Source organism: Macrobrachium rosenbergii, chromosome 41 (genome assembly GCF_040412425.1).
Source record: "Macrobrachium rosenbergii isolate ZJJX-2024 chromosome 41, ASM4041242v1, whole genome shotgun sequence".
NCBI lineage: Eukaryota > Metazoa > Arthropoda > Malacostraca > Decapoda > Palaemonidae > Macrobrachium > Macrobrachium rosenbergii.
In genome coordinates, this window is record NC_089781.1 from 18,789,642 (window position 1) to 18,811,531 (window position 21,890).

At 37.0% G+C, this 21,890-nt stretch overlaps 1 protein-coding gene across 1 annotated transcript in view; it reads left to right on the forward strand.

Moving 5' to 3' along the window:
- LOC136826712 (kielin/chordin-like protein) overlaps positions 1 to 21,890 on the forward strand; it is a 45,142-nt gene that overhangs the window by 10,576 nt on the left and 12,676 nt on the right. Inside the window, exons 11-18 of the mRNA XM_067084105.1 lie at positions 352 to 528; positions 1,095 to 1,273; positions 1,857 to 1,951; positions 2,669 to 2,845; positions 18,365 to 18,624; positions 19,449 to 19,710; positions 20,788 to 20,900; positions 21,309 to 21,452. Of these exons, the coding sequence (XP_066940206.1) occupies positions 352 to 528; positions 1,095 to 1,273; positions 1,857 to 1,951; positions 2,669 to 2,845; positions 18,365 to 18,624; positions 19,449 to 19,710; positions 20,788 to 20,900; positions 21,309 to 21,452 (1,407 nt within the window). The remainder of the gene's footprint in view (positions 1 to 351; positions 529 to 1,094; positions 1,274 to 1,856; positions 1,952 to 2,668; positions 2,846 to 18,364; positions 18,625 to 19,448; positions 19,711 to 20,787; positions 20,901 to 21,308; positions 21,453 to 21,890) is intronic.

A 21,890-nucleotide genomic window follows, 5' to 3' on the forward strand; every position in this document is an offset into this window, starting at 1 on the left:
TATGTATTTGCACATATATTTGAAATTAAATCTGTGCAGAGAGCTTTCGGGAATCTGTTCGATTCCCCTTTGAAAAAGGGGAATCGAGCAGATTCCCGAAAGCTCTCTGTAGAGATTTATTTGTAAATATTTTTACCACAACGTAACTGTGGATTTGTTTCTCCATAACTCCCTTTATCAGAACAGAGGTCAAAGAAGAGCTTAATATATTTATTTATTTACATATTTATGTTTTTATTTATTTATTTATTTATTTATATATTTATGTTTTTATTTATTTATTTATCTATTTATATTATTTATGTAGTTATTTCATTATTTATTGATTCGAGACCTTCGTTTTCCCTGAAGGAATCCGGCATCACCTGTAGCAGGGTATTTTGCCCAAGAACCCCTTGCACTCATCCAGCCATGCCCGCTGATGCCTGCTGCCCGACCTGTCAAGACTGTCTTTTCACCCAGATGATATACCCAAACGCCACCACCTTCACCCACGAGGATGACCCTTGCCAAAAATGCATGTGCAAGGTAGGACTTCCCTGAGAACCTCGTATTGAAAAATGCTTATTTTATGCTTGAGGTACATTCAAGGTTTTCTCCAGATGGTTTTGTAGATAACGATGTCATCTGATCAACTTTCTGTCGTAAATTGCATTGGTTCGTCCATGAAAAACTAACGTCCTCTATATTATTTTTACATTAACTGTGGAAACTGTATTTTTGAAGAATGAGCTTGGCATTTTTTACTTTTACTTACAACGAAACTAGGATATATATGTGAATTATTATTATTATTATTATTATTATTATTATTATTATTATTATTATTATTATTATTATTATTATTATTATTATTATTACATCAGAAGATGAACCCTATTCATATGGAAGAAGCCCACCAAAGGGGCCATTGACTTGAAATTCAAACTTCCAAAGAATATGGCGTTCATTAGGAAGAAGTAAGATGAGGTAAAGGGAAATGCAGATGAGATCTCACTTATTTAAAAATAAAAATAAATTAATAAATGTTGCGCTCCATTGGAGAGAGAGAGAGAAAGAGAGAGTCTTTCAATTTTCTCACCATCAAATTACAGGAAGGAAACGTCTTGTGCGAAACCATCAGGTGTCCGACAACGGAATGTTCAAACCCGAAAACAATGGACGATGTCTGCTGTCCCATTTGTCTCGACCCTAAACAGTGCCGCTTCCACGATCGCTTCTATAACTACCACGAAATATTCACCCATCCGAAAGATCACTGTCAGGAATGCAGGTAAGTGAAACGCTAAGTTTTTCAGTATTTCATCTGAGATGACGGTGAATCTCTACAGTCGATGTCGCTTTAGTTAAACGTGATTGGCCGCTCGTCTTGCTCAGCAACCCCCATTGGTTGCAACGATATCGGTTGCTGGTTTTTACCGTCAACTTGAACCAACACACACACGCACACTTCCAGATCACAGTTTTTATTTTTCACATGTTTTTGGTTAGAATATTGCTTCTTTATTTTGCCACAATAAAATATTGCGAATAGTCATTTATCATGCATTTGTACAGAGTATTTTTATATTATTATCTAGACAGATAATTATATGCAGTATTTTCATATTTTTTTTAGTATTTTTATATCAATATCTAGACAAGTAATGATATACTGAAACTGAATAGAAACACCAAGCTTTGCTGTCATGCTTCTTAGATGATTAATTGTAAACAATAACATTTGCCATTTCGTAAAAAAAGCAGTGATGAAATTCTCATACTTAGATGAAGTTACCCTAAGGATATTCTACTGTTATTATGTACTCATTGTTTTGTCAAAGGAGACAAAAACGTTTTCATATCAATATTTTCAGCTGTATAGAGGGGGTAGTTACTTGTAAAGAACGCCCATGCCCACCGTATGCTTGCCCCTCGCCCAGACTGAAGGACTGTTGTTATGACTGTTTTGGTAAGTGTCATGGGCATTCAGTGCTTGGGTATAGTATTGAACTGCTGCCTAGCATATGTGCACATACACACGTATATATATATATATATGCATAGATGTATTATGTTTTTATTTATGTACGTATATATATATATGTGTATATACTGTATACAGTATATGTATGTATGTATGTTTTTTATTTTATATATATATATATATATATATATATATATATATATATATATATATATATATATATATATATATATATGTATGCATGTATGATTTTATGTATGTATGCATATATATATATGTGTGTTTATATGTTTATATATATATATATATATGTATGTATGTATGTATGTATGTATGTATATATATCAGTCATTACAAAAAAGATTTTTTGACTTCTCAATGTATTGTTCAAAAAGGGATAGAATGTTGTAATCAGCTGATCTGCTCGAAAGGAAATTTTAGAAAGAACAACACATTCAGAATAATATAAGTTACATTTTCATTGCACGAAATAATAAAATTTTCTCTTCATATGATTCAGTTAGTGATAATTTGGTCAAAACAGGATTAATTATCCTTTAGATGTATAACAGGTCAAGGCATTTGATATGTACTTCAAAGTTACAGAGAGGCGAATTTTTGTCTAATTTCCATTTTTAAAAGTTACAAAGAGGCGAATTTCAGGCTTATTTCTGTTACCTAATATAAATTTTTTTTTCGTAGGTTGCGGCTACGCCGGAAAGACCATCGAGAATTACGTCTCTTTCTTCGACCCACTCGACCCGTGTCGAACCTGCTCCTGTATCGACGGTCGAGTGAACTGTTACCGAGTGAGCTGCCCGGCGGTCGAATGTCTTCAGCCAATCACGCCGCCTGATTCTTGTTGTCCCGTCTGTCAAGGTTTGTCAGCTGATGATGCACACGGCACCACTTTTTTTTGTTTCAGCAGTGCTTAGGAATATGTTGACCTTCTCTCTCTCTCTCTCTCTCTCTCTCTCTCTCTGGCATCCGTGACCGTGTCAGTTGTGATGTCATATAACCTACAGTCTCTCTCTCTCTCTCTCTCTCTCTCTCTCTCTCTCTCTCTCTCTCTCTCTCTCTTGGGATCAATGATCCTGGTGGTTGTGACGCCAGCTGGCCCAAAATCTCTCTCTCTCTCTCTCTCTCTCTCTCTCTCTCTCTCTCTCTCTCTCTCTCTGTAACGACCCTGTTAGTTGTAATGCCTGATGGCCCACAATCTCTCTCTCTCTCTCTTTCTCTCTGGAGTTAACGACCCCGTTAGTTGTGATGCCAGATGGCCAACAATCTCTCTCTCTCTCTCTCGGAGTTCTCTCCCGTTCTCTCTCTCTCCTCTCTCTCTCTCTCTCTCTCTCTCTCTCTCTCTCTCTCTCTCTCTCTCTCTCTCTCTCTCTCTCTCTCTCTCTCTCTCAATAACGACCCTGTTAGTTGCAATGCCAGATGGCCTACAAATCTCTCTCTCTCTCTCTCATTGTTTCTGTAGATATTCCACATTACCAAATCTACTAGTAGCTAGCGCATAAATGTTTTATTGTCGTCCTAATCATCCAAGTCTGAATATTGCTTTCATATGAGTGATTATTCATCTCTTGCCATCTTCCTTGATAGAAGTGTATCAAAGGCAGCTGTTGTGATTAGTGACCTCACTCCGTTTGTCTCTGCCCCTACCCTTATACGGGGACTTTTTCGGCCCCTGTTCCGTCTTGTTCCTGGAGTCCCTCTTTCCGATAGCTAATCACCTGTGAGGCGACACCTTCCTACATTTATTCTGTAGAAATCGGCAATCTTCGTATTGCAGAGGCTGCTACTTTTTTGTAGGTATTACGTCGGCTCCTGATCCTTCGATCTCTGAAAGAGTATCTGTCTTACTCTTGCAAACCTTACCTCACGATGCAGTGCTTATTTGGAACTCACTCCATTCAGAATCTCTTGTAAAATGGAGCATTTCAAATTGAAAACTTGATTCTTTCTTACTGTTGATCTAAAATGAATTAGGTATTCGAGTAACGCAATGTACGTATATCTTTGCCACCATAATACTTTTATTTATGAGTTTTAGCATCATAGTAAAAATATTGCAGGAGTAATCGACGAAGAGTCGCTTAACAAAAGAGTATAACCATTTATCAAAAAGAAAGTTTATGCATCAGCCCCATTAAGTCTAATGAGGCTACATATTTTAGTCCACCACTCAAGGAGTTAACTCAAGAAGTTCCTGAAGGAAGTAATGGTCACAATTCTTATCTTTCAGTCTCGTGATTATCCACATTTATTCGAGTGTGTTCTGAGAACGAACATTAGTTTAATAGGTTCCAATTTCTTTTGTGGCAAAGAAGCCAGGAATTCTGGTGTCATGTTCTGTCATGAGTCACCTCTTTTTAGAGTTCTGGAAAGAAAACTATTGTGCCGGCATTGTCTGTCCGTCCGCTCTTTTTTCTATCTGCACTTTTCTGTCCGCCCTCAGATCTTAAAAACAAAAAACTGCTGAGGCTAGAGGGCTGCAAGTCGGTATGTTGATCATCCACCCCTCAGTCATCAAACATACCAAATTGCATCCCTCTAACCTCAGTAGTTTTTATTTTATTTAACGTTAAAGTCAGCCATAATCGTTCTTCTGACAACGATATAGCATAGGCCACCACAGGGCCGTGGTTAAAGTTTCACGGGCCGCGGCTCACACAGCATTATACCGACACCACCGAAAGATAGATCTATTTTCGGTGGCCTTTATTATACTCGCTGTAGCGGCTGTACAGAAAACTCGATTGGGCCTAAGAAACTTCGGCCCATTTTTTATTGTTCTTTTTCTTTTGAGATGAAATATATTAATTGATACTAAAGATACTGACCTTGTTATTATCTCTCATGAAGTAAACATGTATTTTGTTATAGTGACATTATAGACTTTATACTTTTCAAATAAGAACATAGAAAAAAAACTAGTGCTAAACCCCGCATAAAGTGTGTGTGAAGTCTTTCAAGAGGAAGAATGAGGTTTTATAGATAAAGGTTTTCAAGAGGAAGAATGAGGTTTTATAGGTAAAGGTTTTCAAGAGGAAGAATGAGGTTTTATAGGTAAAGGTTTTCAAGAGGAAGAATGAGGTTTTATAGGTAAAAGGTTTTCAAGAGGAAGAATGAGGTTTTATAGTTAAAGGTTTTCAAGAGGAAGAATGAGGTTTTGAAGGTAAAGGTTTTCAAGAGGAAGAATGAGGTTTTATAGGTAAAGGTTTTCAAGAGGAAGAATGAGGTTTTTATAGGTAAAAGTTTTCAAGAGGAAGAATGAGGTTTTATAGGTAAAGGTTTTCAAGAGGAAGAATGAGGTTTTATAGGTAAAGGTTTTCAAGAGGAAGAATGAGGTTTTATAGGTAAAGGTTTTCAAGAGGAAGAATGAGGTTTCAGAAGGTAAAGGTTTTCAAGAGGAAGAATGAGGTTTTATAGGTAAAGGTTTTCAAGAGGAAGAATGAGGTTTTATAGGTAAAGGTTTTCAAGAGGAAGAATGAGGTTTTATAGGTAAAGGTTTTCAAGAGGAAGAATGAGGTTTTGAAGGTAAAGGTTTTCAAGAGGAAGAATGAGGTTTTATAGATAAAGGTTTTCAAGAGGAAGAATGAGGTTTTATAGGCATGGATCATATATACGTCTACACGCAAGTTGTTACACATGGCTTTAATGTTCACGTCAAGCAATTTGGGTAATGGCCCAGATCGAGTATCAGGGTACACACTACACATCGCAACACACACACACGAGAGAGAATAATGAGTTAGCTGTGTGTGTGAGTGTGTGTGTGGGTGTTTGTGCGTTTTCACCTTGGGCCAAGCACGTTTGACCTCTAAACCATTCTGTGCCATCCCGGTAGAGTTTATCACTGACCTACTTTGAATTATGATGATTTGATTTTAGATTTTTAAGACTTTCATCTCATTAATCATTAGTTTTTAATCAACCTATACTCAACTTACAGTTAGATTCATGTATTCAGATCAAGGTAATATTATCGTATCATAATATATCGATAGATTAAAATTTACCTGCCTTCCAAAGAAAAATTGTACGAAATAAAAGTATTTCAATGAGATTTAATACCAGTACATATAATTTTACTTTTGGTATGATAAAACAGTGTATATATCTATATATATATATATATATATATATATATATATATATATATATATATGTATGTATATATATATATATATATATATATATATATATATATGTGTGTGTGTGTGTGTGTGTGTGTGTGTGTGTGTGTGTGTATGTTTCAGCCTGTGTCTGTGTATCTTCACCTTGGGTCAAACACGTTTGACCTCGAAATTATTCGACACCATCCCGGTAGAGCTGAGCTGTTGATCTCTGACCTATTCTGCATTATGATTATTTGGTGGTAGATTTTTAAGGCTTCCATTAATTACACGTTTTTAATCACCATATACTCAACTTGCAATTAGTGTCATATATTCTGATCTAAAAGATATTATTATATCACAATACGTGCCTTTCAGCGAAAACTTGCCCGAAAGTGGAAGAAAGCAAAAATCCATTTCTTGAAAATAATTATTTCATAATTGGATTTGATACCAATACCTATCGTTGTACTTTCAGTTATGGTAAAAAAACACGACACCTCTGCAATAGTTGTTTTGCGAAAATTGAGAGCTATCTTTTGATTTGCCGAAACCATTTCCACGTCGCCCACGTAATTCCTTTTTCCTTTGTATTAACCGTGTTCTCTAACTCCTTTTCCTCTTCCTTCCTGGTAATTAGTGGGAGCGATCATGAACCAAGTGACAGCGATTTCCCCCAGTCGCGCGAGTCTCAAAGAGTGATTAATGGTTTAGCAACATTATATTATTTGCTCACTACCGGCTCGTTAGCGCACCAGCAGCGAGTGATTTCACGGGGGGTTGGGGGAGGGGTGGGATTGTTGTTTTCCAAAATGCTGAAGCTCTTGTGCTTGATTGCCTGGAGTGATTGCGGATTGTAGACATATTTCTGACGGCTGTCTCTCTCTCTTTTTTTTTTTTTTTTATTTATTCAGGATTTTGGTGGAGCACAATGGGAATCGAGAAATCGTGGTGTGATGAAGTTTTTTTTATTCATCTCTCTTCATCTTTTATATTTATAGTTTTGTTTCCTAGTTATTAATTTTTATTTTACACACGCGCACACACATGCATATATATATATATATATATATATATATATATATATATATATATATATATATATATATATATATATATATATATATATATATATATATATATATATGCTCGTGTGTGTGTGAGTGCGTGTGCGTGTGCGTGTGTGGGTATTTCACTCATTCATAGGCTACATAAATTATTTATATTTAAAAAAATTTTTACTTCAGCTGACTAGGCCAACTCGTAACTTCGTGTCATAACGTTTCAACGGCTTTTGCTTTTTAGGCTAGAATATACTGGTCACTTTTACCAGATATATACTGTATATACATTTTTAAAAACCACAATGACCTTCTTAAGGTTTCATCATTCCCACAGTTTTTTTTTTTATTTATTTATTTATTTTTTTTTGGACGCGCCTATCACTACCTGCAATCGATTAAATTTCTTAGTGAAGTGGGTTAGCTTATCCTCTCTGAAACTATCGTGTGCTTAATGTGTATGCGTGAGTGTGTGTGTGTGTGTGTGAGTGTGCGTGTGCTTGTGTGTGTTTGCACATGTAACATGTACCGTTTGTGTATGTATGAGACATGAAATAAAGTGATACTCTTGTGAGAGATCGGGCAAGAATGCAAACATTGTTATGTGTGCTTGCAACAAGCATTGTGTCATAGAAGGTAGTCAATGAAATATAGCCTTTGGATGTATCAAAACCCAAATAGATTTCTGTTTATGTTACAACTATTTCAAGGAATGTATCAACTTTTCTACACTCCAATCGCCCTTTTTCATGATATATCTCTCACTCTGAACAACAGTTAATTCAATATTTTCCGTTTAGACTTTTGTTATTATGATTTGTATTTTTTTGTTTTATTTATTTATTTATTTTTTTATTTTTTATTCTATTTTTTTATTTATTTATTTATTTATTTATTTTTTACTTATTTATTTTTTACTTAGAAAGCTCTGCCGAGGGCCGAGGGATGTCGGTTTCAGAGGTACACGGTTCCTCAGGCAATTAGCTAAGTTAAGCTCTTTAGTGCAGCAGATAATTGCATATTTCATAAGAATCGTTCAGAAGTGAAACAAGCATGAAATTTTTTGTCAAGTTTTTTTTTTAGTTCCCTCTATCAGCGAAAGGGCCTGGAAAGCAAAAAATTTAATATGGCGGCCAAATTCCAAGATGGAGGCCAGTATCGACAGATTTTGTTTTTCGGTAGAATGGCAAATTTGCTTCTAGCAATATGGTAAAGTCTTCCATACTGATTTTTTTGAATATTATTTTCTGAGTTGCTCAGTTACCAGTTTACCTGTGTTAAATATGGGGGCTGATATGTGCCAAGAAAATAGAAACAATAATTATAATGAGAAATAATCTGCTTTCAACGTCATTCTAAAATGATCTCCAGTTGACAGTGGTTTTATTAATGAAATCTCTTTCGAATAACTCATCAATTTTGAAGGAAAATTAATAAATTTAAAAGAGTGTATGTTTTTTCAACCAGGGCATTTTCTGAATCACATCTGTAACTCAGCATGGAAGATGTTTCTTCCAGCTTTACTAAGATAGTCTTAGACTAGTAGTTTAAAAAGAAATTTAGTTTATTGTCATAAATTCATCTTTATACAGCCCCAGATTATTCTTATAGTTAGATAGGAAACCTGAATATCACAGGATGATCCAGTTATGGGAGAGCACAAGGGTATGGGGGGCTGTACAATGGATAAAACAGACATTGATGGTGTACAGAACCTTGAACATTAAATGGCACTGGATGAATGATCGGGCTAGGGTGTAGGAGACCTCACCGCCTAAATATTGAAACCCAGAAGGAATGTGTGCTTTGTTTAAGGTGGGGTCTGGATAAGTTGGTCTTAATCATATAGTGAAATCATGGCAGAATGTGATGCCAATCCAATATTGAGCAGTATAAAAACAAACTGGAGTTTGTGTTGTCTTTGTATATAGGACAAAGAGGTGAGCACTGACAAACACATCCAAGTCATCATGTCCTGACTTTGATGGGTACACAATGCTGGAGGTCAAGATCCGATTTTTCAGTGAAATTAATGAAATTGCACTGATAATGGATCAGCAAGGCTGGATGAAGGTGATGGACCACTGGAGGCTAACTTCAACAAAAACCATCTTAAATTACTTTAGTGATAATAATTAATTTTTATATGCAACACTAAACTGAACATAAAACACAAATTGGATGATCCAATGACCAGATTTGCAACAGTTGAGACTATAGGCAAAATGCGCCGAACCAGTCATGACAATGAGATGATTTTCATAAGAAATTGCAAATCTGATCTCATTGGCTAGTTTGGGCCTTGATCTTGAAATTGCGTGAATGTTGATACCAGTGATTGTCTTTCTGTTGACTTGTATTGGGATATTATAGATCACCATGCCTGTTTATGATTTATACAACAGAAAAGGTTTATAGGAGCCTTGAGAAATATATATAGCACTGAGTCAGAATCAGATATATCCATAGTTCTGTCAGAACTGATATATATATTGTTGAAAACAATTGTTCAATGATCCAGTCACATTTACGGCTGAAAGATATTTGCCACATTTACCAACAACGTCTGGAAAATGTGTAGAGTCGTCAGCCAATCAGAGCTCAAAGACAAACAGTAATGAATAAATGCCCACGGAATGAGGCTCATAAATCTTACAGAGATGTATTACTTGCATTTCAAAATTCATATGGAAAAGCACTTGCTCAATCATCTGAATTCAGAGGCAGTTATCATTGCTAAAGCAGAAAATAGGCTCAGAAAGTCTATACTTGATCATCAGTCACGGTTTGATGGCACATTTTCTGAGGCTTGTGTACGAAATTCGCCGCCTCCTCTCCTGCTCCAGTTTGTAGGGATGGTTGAGCATGGGGCTGACATCAAGTCACAGTTACGATTTGGAGCATCAAAGTCAGACCAGGCCATTGCACAGCTCATGCAGTTCAACTGCTACCCTGATACAAAGAGGAGCAACAACTCATAGACACTCCAAAGACAGAGAAACACCATTCCCAGTCTACATGGGACTCTAAGTCTATGCCAAAACCAGGAAGAGAAACCTGGTTGAAATGCTACATGCAGTAATACCTCAGTACTCATACTACCAGAGTACTGGAGGTCTGGACAACAGTTAGGAGATGCCACAACTTAGCAAATATGTGGAGGAGGGTGTGGTCTGTACTGCGAAAAGGGTTGTTCACCACTGTCATTGTGATGGACAACATCGACCACAACTGATCTTGCAATGATTGCCAAACCTCACTTCCATGGAAAAGCATCTCCATATTTCAGCACCCCACCAGAAAAGGAGAACAAGGTCAGGAAAGACAGCCTGATTGCGGAGTTGAGAAAGTGAGGTCAGAGCTGTATTGCCAGAACATTTACAAACATCTCACCAGGACCTCTTCAAACAAAGAACGTGTCCACCAAACACTGCAAGAAGAAAGTGACATTCAGAAATCTTGAGCCAGGCTTGCACTTGAGTATCAGTGGCTAGCACAAGGTGATTCACCCAGGAAAGAGTCTGCAGTGAATCTGACGTGGTCAGCCCATCAACACCATTAGTCTCAGAGAAGCCCAGAGACCTGAAGGGCCATAACTTCATTGCTTCCTCTCCTGCGAATGATCAGGAACTTCTGTTGCTACATCAAACACCTGAGAAAGTGGCAGGTTGTCACGGGGATTTTGAGGAACGGTGGAACAGATCCATAATCACAGCTGATTGGAGCCAATAGATGGAAGCACATTAGGTGCAGTGGCAGTGGCCCCAAGTATGGCGAAGACATTATCTTCAACTACAAGAAGTTCTACTCCATGGTATTACTTGCAGTTGCTGATCTCTTCATACAAGTTCCTTCATGGCAGTGGTTGAGCCATTGGAGCAGAGTCAGACGGTGGTGTATTTGCTTCATCAGAACTGGCAGAAATCCTGTTGCAAGAGAAGCAAATGTTCCCCAGGACACCGGATGCCCTGCCAGGTCAATGCCCTCTAAGATCTCCTGTACAAACTCCTAGTTGGCGATGAGCCTTCCCCTGACTGAATTACTGTGCTGAGAAACCCAAACAACAATGAGGAAGGCATTTTAGAGGTTTGAGGGTGGTGCAGGACGGTGGACAACGCCTTTGGGATTCAGAGTCAAACAGATTCCAGTATTCCACACTGGTGTTGCTTGAAGCCTGACCATGATCAGTCCATTAGTGATGCCAATTTTGTCATGTGTTCTGCACAATATGATGCATGAGAAGAAATGCTACTTCTTTCCAAGAAGGAATCAAAGCACCCTGTCACACATGCTGTCATCCCTGGACAGCTGGAGGAGTGACCAGAGTCCTTAGGAGCAGTTCCAACTGTGACCAGCAACACTGACCAGAGGGATGCAAAGGAATGGCTTGTAACATGCTGAAGGAATACTTTATAAAGGCTGAAGGCGGAGTGCATTGGCAGGAGAAAGATTAGTTAGCACTCCTGCAGAAGATTGATTGTAATGGCCCAAATGTCATCCTGCATATATTTTGGACTTCTGCAAATTCAACAATGTTCAATTCAGGATTATTTTGCAGACCTGTGCATTTTTGAACTTCTGTTTGTTTTAGTTGATTTAATAAAAGAGTTGCTCAAATCCATGATATATTACTTTCATCAATACTTGGGAAATTGGGAAGAGGAAGAGAGCCATGATCTGCAAATCCATTGTTTAATCAATATGAAACAAACAGCTCACATATAAATAAAAAGAAAGATGACAGATTTTGCCCTAAATTTTAGAAGTTTTCTTAACATGGAATCATTCTGATATGATAATTCTATGATTTTTTGAAAAACCTTCTCTTAACATTGTTTCTATTCTGTTCCTGTATTTATTTTGGACTTATTTAAAAATCAATAATGTATCAATTCAGGATTATTTTGCCCTTTTGCATTTGTATTTCCATTTATTTCAGAGTTGATTTAATAAAGATATTGCTTCAAATCCATGATATATTATTCTCATCAATACTTAGTGAGGGTGGTGGGGACACATGATAGAAGTCTCAGCATGACCTCGGTCCTGGAGAGTCATGTTTTATCCCAGGTCAAAGAACCAAAGACTGATCTCCTCATTGGGGATGGATCAGCTTTGCGTCCACTCCCACGCCATTCTGACAAGACCTTTGGGGCAGAGTATGCACCCCAGGTGGCGTGGCAGCTGCCTGTGATACAATCCTATAACAGCAAGTACACATCATGGCATCTTGTATTTGATGCGGGTCGGGCCACATCCAGCCTGACACCTGAGACCAGGCCAACGTGGGTTTTGAGCAGGTCAGACAAGAACACCTGACCTAACTGGCGCAATGGCCAGGTGATGCCAACAAGACAGAGTCGTGCCAGCATGCTGCAGACAAATTTACACAGATGTCTACGGTACATTTACGTTGTCATTTGCGTTGTGTTTCTGCTGTCTGGCTCCGCACGTTCATGAGGCCGTGCAGGGACTGGCATGCGTGCCTTGATACGTGAAAGCTGAACTTAGCATCTTTCTCCTACCTGTTCAAACGAAGATCGAAAGTTGATGTGTTTTGACGTATATTTTTATGAATAATAAAAAAATCAAGATTTGTAAAAGCACTCATGGTAAAAGCAAAGTAAAATAAAACATAGGTTACTGGATCTAAGATACAGAATATATATATTGGTAAAAGGACCTTTGCAATATCTGGGCTTTGAGACTACTGAAAGGATGTGAAAACCAAGGCATTTAGAGCTGAAAAAGGACTTCCGATTCAAAAACTGTAATGCCAGGAGGAACAAAGATATATTCAATATATACTAAACTAATTACCAAACAAATAATCTTAGCCAGATGGAACCAACTGAGGGCTGAAGGAAGAAGAAGAAGCAGAAGAAAAAGAAGAGAGAAAATGAGTCTGGACTCCTGGATTGGATGGGGACGTCAGGAACCTGTCCTGTCTCAGAACCCCAAACCAAGAGGCCAGTCCTTATTCAGGGGATTCCTAAGAGGGCTTTTGACCCAGGCTGGGGTCTTCCTCTTAGGCCTTCTGAGCCAGAAAACGACTGAGTGGGGACACCAAATGTTGGTGAAGTCTGAAATCGGCTCCTAACAAGTGAAAGGCCCAAGGTTCTTTACTTTGCCATAATCCAAAGTCGGATGAGCTAAGTCTTCTGGATTCCTGGAGAAAAAATTATTTTGTATCTTGAAAGACTTATATATTTTATGTAATATCTAGATAAATTTCAAGAACTCTCTAACTGTTAATGTTTGTTACGTTTAGTATCCAAGTTTTCTATCGGGCCAGTTACTAATACAATTTTGAAAAGTGTTTTAAAGGGTTTAAAAGAACAAATATATCCATATGGTCAATCGCATTCAGTCCGAGGATCTCTTCGGAAGCCTTTATGACGTCATCAGTTGACAAAGAGACTTGCAATGACTACCATTAAGACAGTTGGTTGAAAATTAAATATTCATTTAAAAATCAATTAGCAGTGTATTAAAGGAATGCTAAGTTTTATTTAAAGCATAAAAACATTTGGTTTGTAATACAAGTAGTGAAAATATCACTGGTAAAAAAGTCTCACAAATTAACATAATCTTCTCTTATCCGAGTTGTTAAAAATATCATTTAGTAAGGGTTTTCAATAAAGCGTCGTGTTTCTTCAGAATATTTTTAATCATCATAATTTATATTATAATGGTTAATTATATTATAAATAAACCAATAGAATGCAATCCCAAACCAGGCGCCAGAGAGCAAAAGGCTCTTTTGACGCCGCCAGGTCTTTGATTTAGTCGTTTGACGCCAGGTTTTCTCATCAATCAATAAACATAAGTAATAAATCTCATCCAATTGTTCTCATCTCTGAAGGCTTCCATTGGTGCACTACTTGTCCAAACTGTAGCCTTTGGTTCAGCCACGAAAACTTTTATCTTCTCTTTTTATCTCGACAATGGCTTAATGGAGCCAACATTTATTGAGATATTAACTGAAGCTCTTTTTTCATTATTCATCCTCGAATATACATTTTTTTGTAACTGTCGTTCCTTGATTTTTTTTTTTTATTCGATATCTGAGCCTCTTTTCATTCTGAATAGAACGAATGTTTCAATTCACGTTTGGTTTTTGTTTAATTATGAATCGTTTAAATTTCTTTGCAAATCTTATGTTTTTAATAGATGTTTCCAGGACAAAAAGATCAGATTTCCGAATTTAAATGTCTTCTTTGATTTTTAAATTTTTTTCTGTCATTTGCTGTTTTAGTATGGAATGTATTTATTGCCTTTTTATTTGCCTTATTTAAATATCTTATTTGTCTTAGTTTTTCTATTTTTTTTTTGTTTTAGTCTGTATTTACTTATTGTTTTTTTTTTTTTGTCTATTTTTATTCCTTCAGTTATATTCATCGCTGTAACTCTTCTTTTTGGAATTTTCTTACGAATGAATGATCTATTATTATTATTATTAACAGACATTGTGGGTACATTATTATTAATTATTATTATTATTATGGACCAATCTCACCGACTGACCTCTGCCCTGGGGTCAGAGGTCAAGATCCGATTTTTCTGAAATTTCAACATTGCAGAAACAGTTCTGTTCTGTTCACTTTGCAGATATATGTGGACCACTGGATACTGATATGCCAACAGGAACCATCTTATTATTACTTTAGTAGCATAATATTTATATGCATGCAGTAAAACTGAACATAAATCACAAATTGGATGATAAGAAATCTCGTGATTTGAACAGTTTGACTGACATTTGCCTATGTGTAGCCTTGTTATACTAATGAGATGAATCAACATTGCAGAAACTCATTGTTCTGTTTGTGTCTGATCTGAGAGCTGGTTGATACCAGTTTGTCTTTTCTGTGAACCATCTTATTGTACTTTAGTAGCATAATAATTAATTTTTATATGCAATGCAGTAAAACTGAACATAAAACACAAATTGGATGATAAGGAATCTCGTGATTTATGATTTATAGCCTTGTTATACTAATGAGATGAATCATAATTATTGAAAGCTCATTGTTATTTGTGTATATATAGGAATATATGATATATTTATATTTATGTGCTTGTATTATATATTATAGATATATATTATATATATTTATGATTTATATAATATATATATATTATATATATATATATATATATATATATATATATATATATATATATATATATATATATATATATATATATATATATAATCACTTAAATATGTTACTGAAGAAAGAGTTTAACATTTACCGCAATATGCCAACGACACCGGAAATGTTGATCATCAGCCAATCAGAGCTGGCCAGTAATGAATAAATGCCCACGGGATAAGGTCATGGACGAATCTTTACTGAGCTTCATTCGCTACCTGTTCAAACGAAGATCGAAAGTTGATGTGTTTTGACGTATATTTTTATGAATAATAAAAAAAATCAAGATTTGTAAAAGCACTCATGGTAAAAGCAAAGTAAAATAAAACATAGGTTACTGGATCTAAGATACAAAATATATATATTGGTAAAAGGACCTTTGTATATATGGCTTTGAGACTACTGAAAGGATGTGAAAACTAAGGCATTTAGAGCTAAAAAAAGGACTTTTCTATTCAAAAACTGTAATGCCAGGAGGAACAAAGATATATTCAATATACTAAACTAATTACCAAACAAATAATCTTAGCCAGATGAACCAACTGAGGGCTGAAGGAAGAAGAAGAAGCAGAAGAAAAAGAAGGGAGAAAATGAGTCTGGACTCCTGGATTGGCGGGGGACGTCAGGAACCTGTCCTGTCTCGGAACCCCAAACCGAGAGGTAGTCCTTATTCGGGGATTCCTAGAGGGCTTTTTGACCCACCACATGGGGTCTTCCTCTTAGGCCTTCTGAGCCGAAAACGACTCTCGGGACACCAAATGTTACGAAGTCTGAAATCGGCTCCATAACAAGTGAAAGGCCCAAGGTTCTTTACTTTGATAATCCAGGAGTCGGAGTGAGCTAAGTCTTCTGGATTCCTGGAAAAAATTATTTTGTATCTTGAAAGACTTATATATTTTATGTAATATCTATGACAATTTCAAGAACTCTCTAACTGTTAATGTTTGTTACGTTTAGTATACAAGTTTTCTATCGGGCCAGTTACTAATACAACTTGAAAAGTGTTTTAAAGGGTTTAAAAGGAACAAATATATCCATATGGTCAATCGCATTCAAGCGAGGATCCCGGAAGCCTCTATGACGTCATCAGTTGATAAAGAGACTTGCAATGACTTCCTTAAGACAGTTGGTTGAATGAGCCATTAAATATTCATTTAAAAATCAATTAGCAGTGTATTAAAGGAATGCAAAGTTTTATTTAAAGCATAAAAACATTTCTTTGTAATACAAGTAGTGAAAATATCACTGGTAAACAGAGTCTCACAAATTAACATAATCTTCTCTTATCCGAGTTGTTAAAAAATATCATTCAAGTAAGTACTCATACAAGCGCCGTGTTTCTTCAGAATATTTTTAATCATCATAATTTATATTATAATGGTTAATTATATTATAAATAAATGCTAGAATTTGTGCAATGTGCTTAAACCAGGCGCCAGAGAGCAAAAAGCTCTCTGACGCCGCCTAGGGTCTTTGACCTTAGTCGTTTGACGCTAGGTAATCTCATCAATCAATAAACATAAGTAATAAATCTCATCCAATGGATTCTCATCTCGTAGGCTTCCATTGGTGAGTGGGCCAAATGTAGCCTTTGGTTCAGCTACGAAAACTTTTATCTTCTCTCTTTTCTCTCGGCAATGCCTTAATGGAGCCAACATTTATTGAGATATTAACTGAAGCTCTTGATTCATTATTCATCCTCGAATATACATTTTTTTGTAACTGGGTTGTTCCTTGATTTAAAAAGAGAAGCTTTGATATCTGCCTCTTTTCATTCTGAATAGAACGAATGCTTCAATTCACGTTTGGTTTTTGGCCAAATATGAATCGTTTAAATGTCAAGCAAATCTTATGTTTTTAATAGATGCTTCAGGACAAAAAGATCAGATTTCCTTATTTAAATATCTTCTTTGTCCTAGTTTTCCTGTCATTGCTGTTTTAGTATGTACGTATTTATTGCCTTTTTATTTGCCTTATTTAATTATCTTATTTGTCTTAGTTTTTCTATTTTTTTTTGTTTTAGTCTGTACTTACTTATTGTTTTTTTTTATTTGTCTATTTTTATTCCTTCAGTTATATTCATCGTTGTAACTCTTCTTTTTAAGAATTTTCTTACGAATGAATGATCTATTATTATTATTATTATTATTATTATTATTATTATTATTATTATTATTATTATTATGGATTAATCTATGACTGACCTAGTTGCCCTGGGGTCATTGGTCAAGATCCAATTTTTCATGTAATTTCAATGACATTGCAGAAACAGTTCTGTTCTGTTCACTTTGCAGATGGTGTGGACCACTGGATACTGATCTGCCAACAGGAACCATCTTATTATTACTTTAGTAGCATAATAAAATAATTTTTATATGCATGCAGTAAAACTGACCATAAAACACAAATTGGATGATAAGAAATCTCGTGATTTGAACAGTTGGAATTAACGACCCTTTAGTTGTAATGTCAGATGGCCTACAATCTCTCTCTCTCTCTCTCTCTCTCTCTCTCTCTCTCTCTCTCTCTCTCTCTCTCTCTCTCTCTCTCTCTTTGGAATTAACGACCCTGTTAGGTATGATGCCAGATGGCCCATAATCTCTCTCTCTCTCTTTCTCTCTCTCTTATGGAATCAGCGACTCTGGCGGATTAGTTCAGTATTCTGTTAAATTATCCATTGTTTTCACTGAAATCCTTTCAGTCAGTCATTATCAACGTCCATCTGTTCCAGTTGCATGTATGTTTGACCTTCATAAACCAGAAATCAAAACACTTTTCCTTCCCCCTTTCCCCCTTCCCGGTAAGGGGGCTAATTCCGTCAGTGCACCTCATGCGGCATTACTTAAGGTTCTTTGCGGCGTGCCTTCGGCCCCTAACTGCAACCCCTTTCGTATTCTCTTTCTTCCATCTTATTTTCTAGCATCGCCTAACCTTTCATGCTGTCAATTTCTGTTTCAGCGCTGAATGGCCTCAGAGTTCATAGTGTTTGGCCTATGGCCTGAATTCTATATTCAGTTCAAAACACTTTCCCATCTCTTCTCTTCCCACGATCAGAATGCGAATACGAGGACGAGATCTACTACATCGGCGAGACGTTCGAGTCGTTCTACGACCCCTGCACCGAGTGCCGTTGCGACTACCCTGACGTCACGTGCTACCCGCGGTACTGCTCGGCGCCCGCGTGCACGTACCCGGCGCCGGATGCCGACGGGTGTTGCCAGATGTGCTACAATTGCCTGTTCGAGGGGGTCCTCTATCACAACGGGCAGCACTTCCCGGATCCGAGTGATCCTTGCGCCCAGTGCTCCTGCAGGGTAGGTTTTGAGCGGAGTTTTGTTTATCGGTCGTGTAAGTCTAGAAGATCAGTCAGTTTCCTGTAGGTTCATTTTGAAACGACGTAACACTTACGTGAGTTGATCAGTCGTATGTGTCCAGAAAATCGATCAGTATTTTGTAGGTTCGTTGGGAAATAACGAGAATGTAACACTTTTCAGTCGTATATGTCTAGAAAATCAATCAGTATTTTGTAGGTTCATTGAGAAATAACGAGAGTCTAACACTGTTATGAAAGTTATGTGACTTGTATTTTTCGTTCGTTTGATTATATGGGCGATTGTAGAGCAGTAACAAGTGCATGTATACAGTTACATTTTGTCAAGAAGATCAGTCAGTACCTTGTGGGTTCATTGTGGATTAAATGAACAATGTTGTGTTAGTTGGTGACTTGTGATATGTATTTGGCGTTCATTTGATTAAATAGTCAATTATAGTGCTACAACAGCTGTATTCATATGGGTACAAAATATATACGTATAGGTATTGTGTATAGGTCGAATATGGAAGAACTTTCAACTGACATGATTTTTTCTGAATTCCAAAGTACATGTTATTTTTCCCTTATATGCATGTATCATGGGAACTAAAATACGTAGATTGGTGTAAGACGGAGACAGTAATTAGATACAAACCAGCTAGTTCGATTACCACACTTCTTCATTTTCTCTTCACATTAATCTTAATGTCTGAACCTTTTCCCTTCACATTCAACCGGGCAACGGTCTTTATTCTACCCTTTATACACTTCCTGTGAAGTAACTTAGTAAATCCCCTTAATTTTTTCAATAAACTCTCACACCAGATGGGGGACATCCAGTGCACAGCCATTCCGTGTGATCGTCCCCGGTGCCCATACCCAGTGCCGGGGAAATGCTGCCCCGAGTGTGGATCCGGGTGCCAGTACGGTGACGTCATCATTCCGGATGGTGGAATGTTCCCCAGTGGCATGGCCGAATGCCAGGAATGCATTTGCCACGCTGGGTACGTCACTTGTGTCCCCGTGAAGTGCCCGAGCGTCTATTGCACGCATCCTGCGACTGTGGGATGCTGTCCTCACTGTGGAAGTAGGTTCCTTTGGCTGAGTCCACAGGTCTATGTCAGGTCTCTTAAGCCCTTCGCAGTTTATCACTGTTGCCTAGATTTTGGGCGAGATCTAAGATGATCTTAATCTAAACCTGCCGATCTTCGGCAAATTCATTTAGTTTTGTTAAAATCTTGTTTTTCAGTGGTTTTTGATAGACATCAAGATTTAGAGAATTTTTCTGTTTTCTGAGGTTTTTCTGAGATTCTCTTACTTATTAATTCAAACTTTTTCAGCAAACAACTTTAATATTTTTGTTGCCATTCCATCTAGCGTTAAGTTTCATGATTGTTGAATGTGAAGATCTAGTCAAGCGTAATCAAAGATTTTCTATATTTTAAAATCATCCGTAATTATTTTGTGTTAAAGGATTCCTCTAAATCATTCTAGTTACAATAACACTGTGACAGTTTTCTTTTTATGATTTATCGCTCATACAGAATTGAAAAACAATAATCCTTCTCCTGAAATTTGACAGATTTTGTCTTTCAATATTTTTCATCATTCGTGTATTCATTAGGAGCATTCATGTACCCTTCCAGTTTGTGTCACAAAATTAAACTAATTTATCTCGTAACCACTAGCAAAATATGTCATAACACACGTCGGTAAGTTATCGTATACATATCACGAACAAGCTGAAAGCAAGTCATCAACCATAAGTGGAGAACGGATCTTTGGCAAGCGCTTCATAATCGTATGAAGAGCTGGTTAGGACTGCTAATAAGTCGCTGACATGTATTCAACATGTTTGTGATGTGTGGGCGGTAAGTTGCCAACCTGTCTATGAAATATTTTGCTGCTTGTGACGTGTGTGTGATAAGTTTCCAGTATGTTTATCACATTTTGCTGCTTGTGATGTGTGTGCGATAAGTTTCCAATCTGTTTATGACATATTTTGCTGCTTGTGATGTGTGTACAGTAAGTTTCCAATATTTTTATGACATATTTTGCTGCTTGTGATGCGTGTGCGATAAGTAGTCAACATGTTGATGACATATTTTGCTGCAGTGTGGACGCATCCTATAATTCCGCTGTCAACAGATGAGTTATTCCACAGGTTGTTTATTCGAGGGGCGAGACATTGAGAACGGAATGGTGTTTTCTCATCCTGGAAAACCTTGTGAGGAGTGTCGGTGTACCGCGGGGTCAGTTACTTGCAACCCTTTGAAGGTCAGACATTTTCTTAAATGAGAGAAGAATAGGAATGATTTCTTTGCTGAATGCTATTGTTTCGTTTTGTTGAAGTACTTGGGAATAAGTTAATAGAAAGACAAAAGATTAAATTTCTATTTAATAATTTCTCGTTTTATTAGACTGTTTCTAAGCTACAAAATGGAAACTTTCGATATTTTTTCAAGTCGTGATTTTTAATTTAAAACTGCATTGAAACAAAAGCTCGGCAATACTAAAATTCTTCTATGAAAAATATATTATTTAATTTCAAGTCTTAAATTTCATTCAGGCCCTTTTAACTTTTATCGGCATGCGTCAGTAAGCGTAGGTGTTGCTTCACCAGTGACCAGAAATTACCAAGTCAATCTTTCCAGTTGATTTTGACAATCTTTTAATCCTTCCCAGTGCCCCGAGGCACCATGCACGCACCCTAGGGTCGTCAACTGCTGCCCTTCGTGTTCGGTTGGCTGCAGGTACCACGAAACCCTCCTGGAGGAGGGAGAGACTATCTTCTCCCCAAGTGACCCTTGCCACACCTGTCTTTGTAAGGTACGTCGAAATTTCGTTGAATTCGTATCATATTCGTTCGGTCTTTACTGCACTGCATTCGTATCATACTCATTCAGCCTTGACTGCATTGTATTAGTATCATACTCGTTCAGCCTTAACTGCATTGCATTTGTATTATACCAGCCTTGACTGCTCGTTCAGTCATTTGTATCATAATCGTTCAGTCATGACTTGACATTGCAATCGTACCCATTCGGCCTTAACTGCATTGCATTTGTATTGCATTCATATACTCGTTCGGTCTTGACTGCATTGCATTACCATACTTATTCAGCCTTGACTGCATTCGTATCTTTGGATCTTGCACCTGCATTCATATCAGACTCGTTCAGTCTTCGTATCATCAATCGTTCAGCCTTGACTGTATCATATTCGTTCGGGCTTGACTGCATTGCATATCATACTCGTTCGATCTTG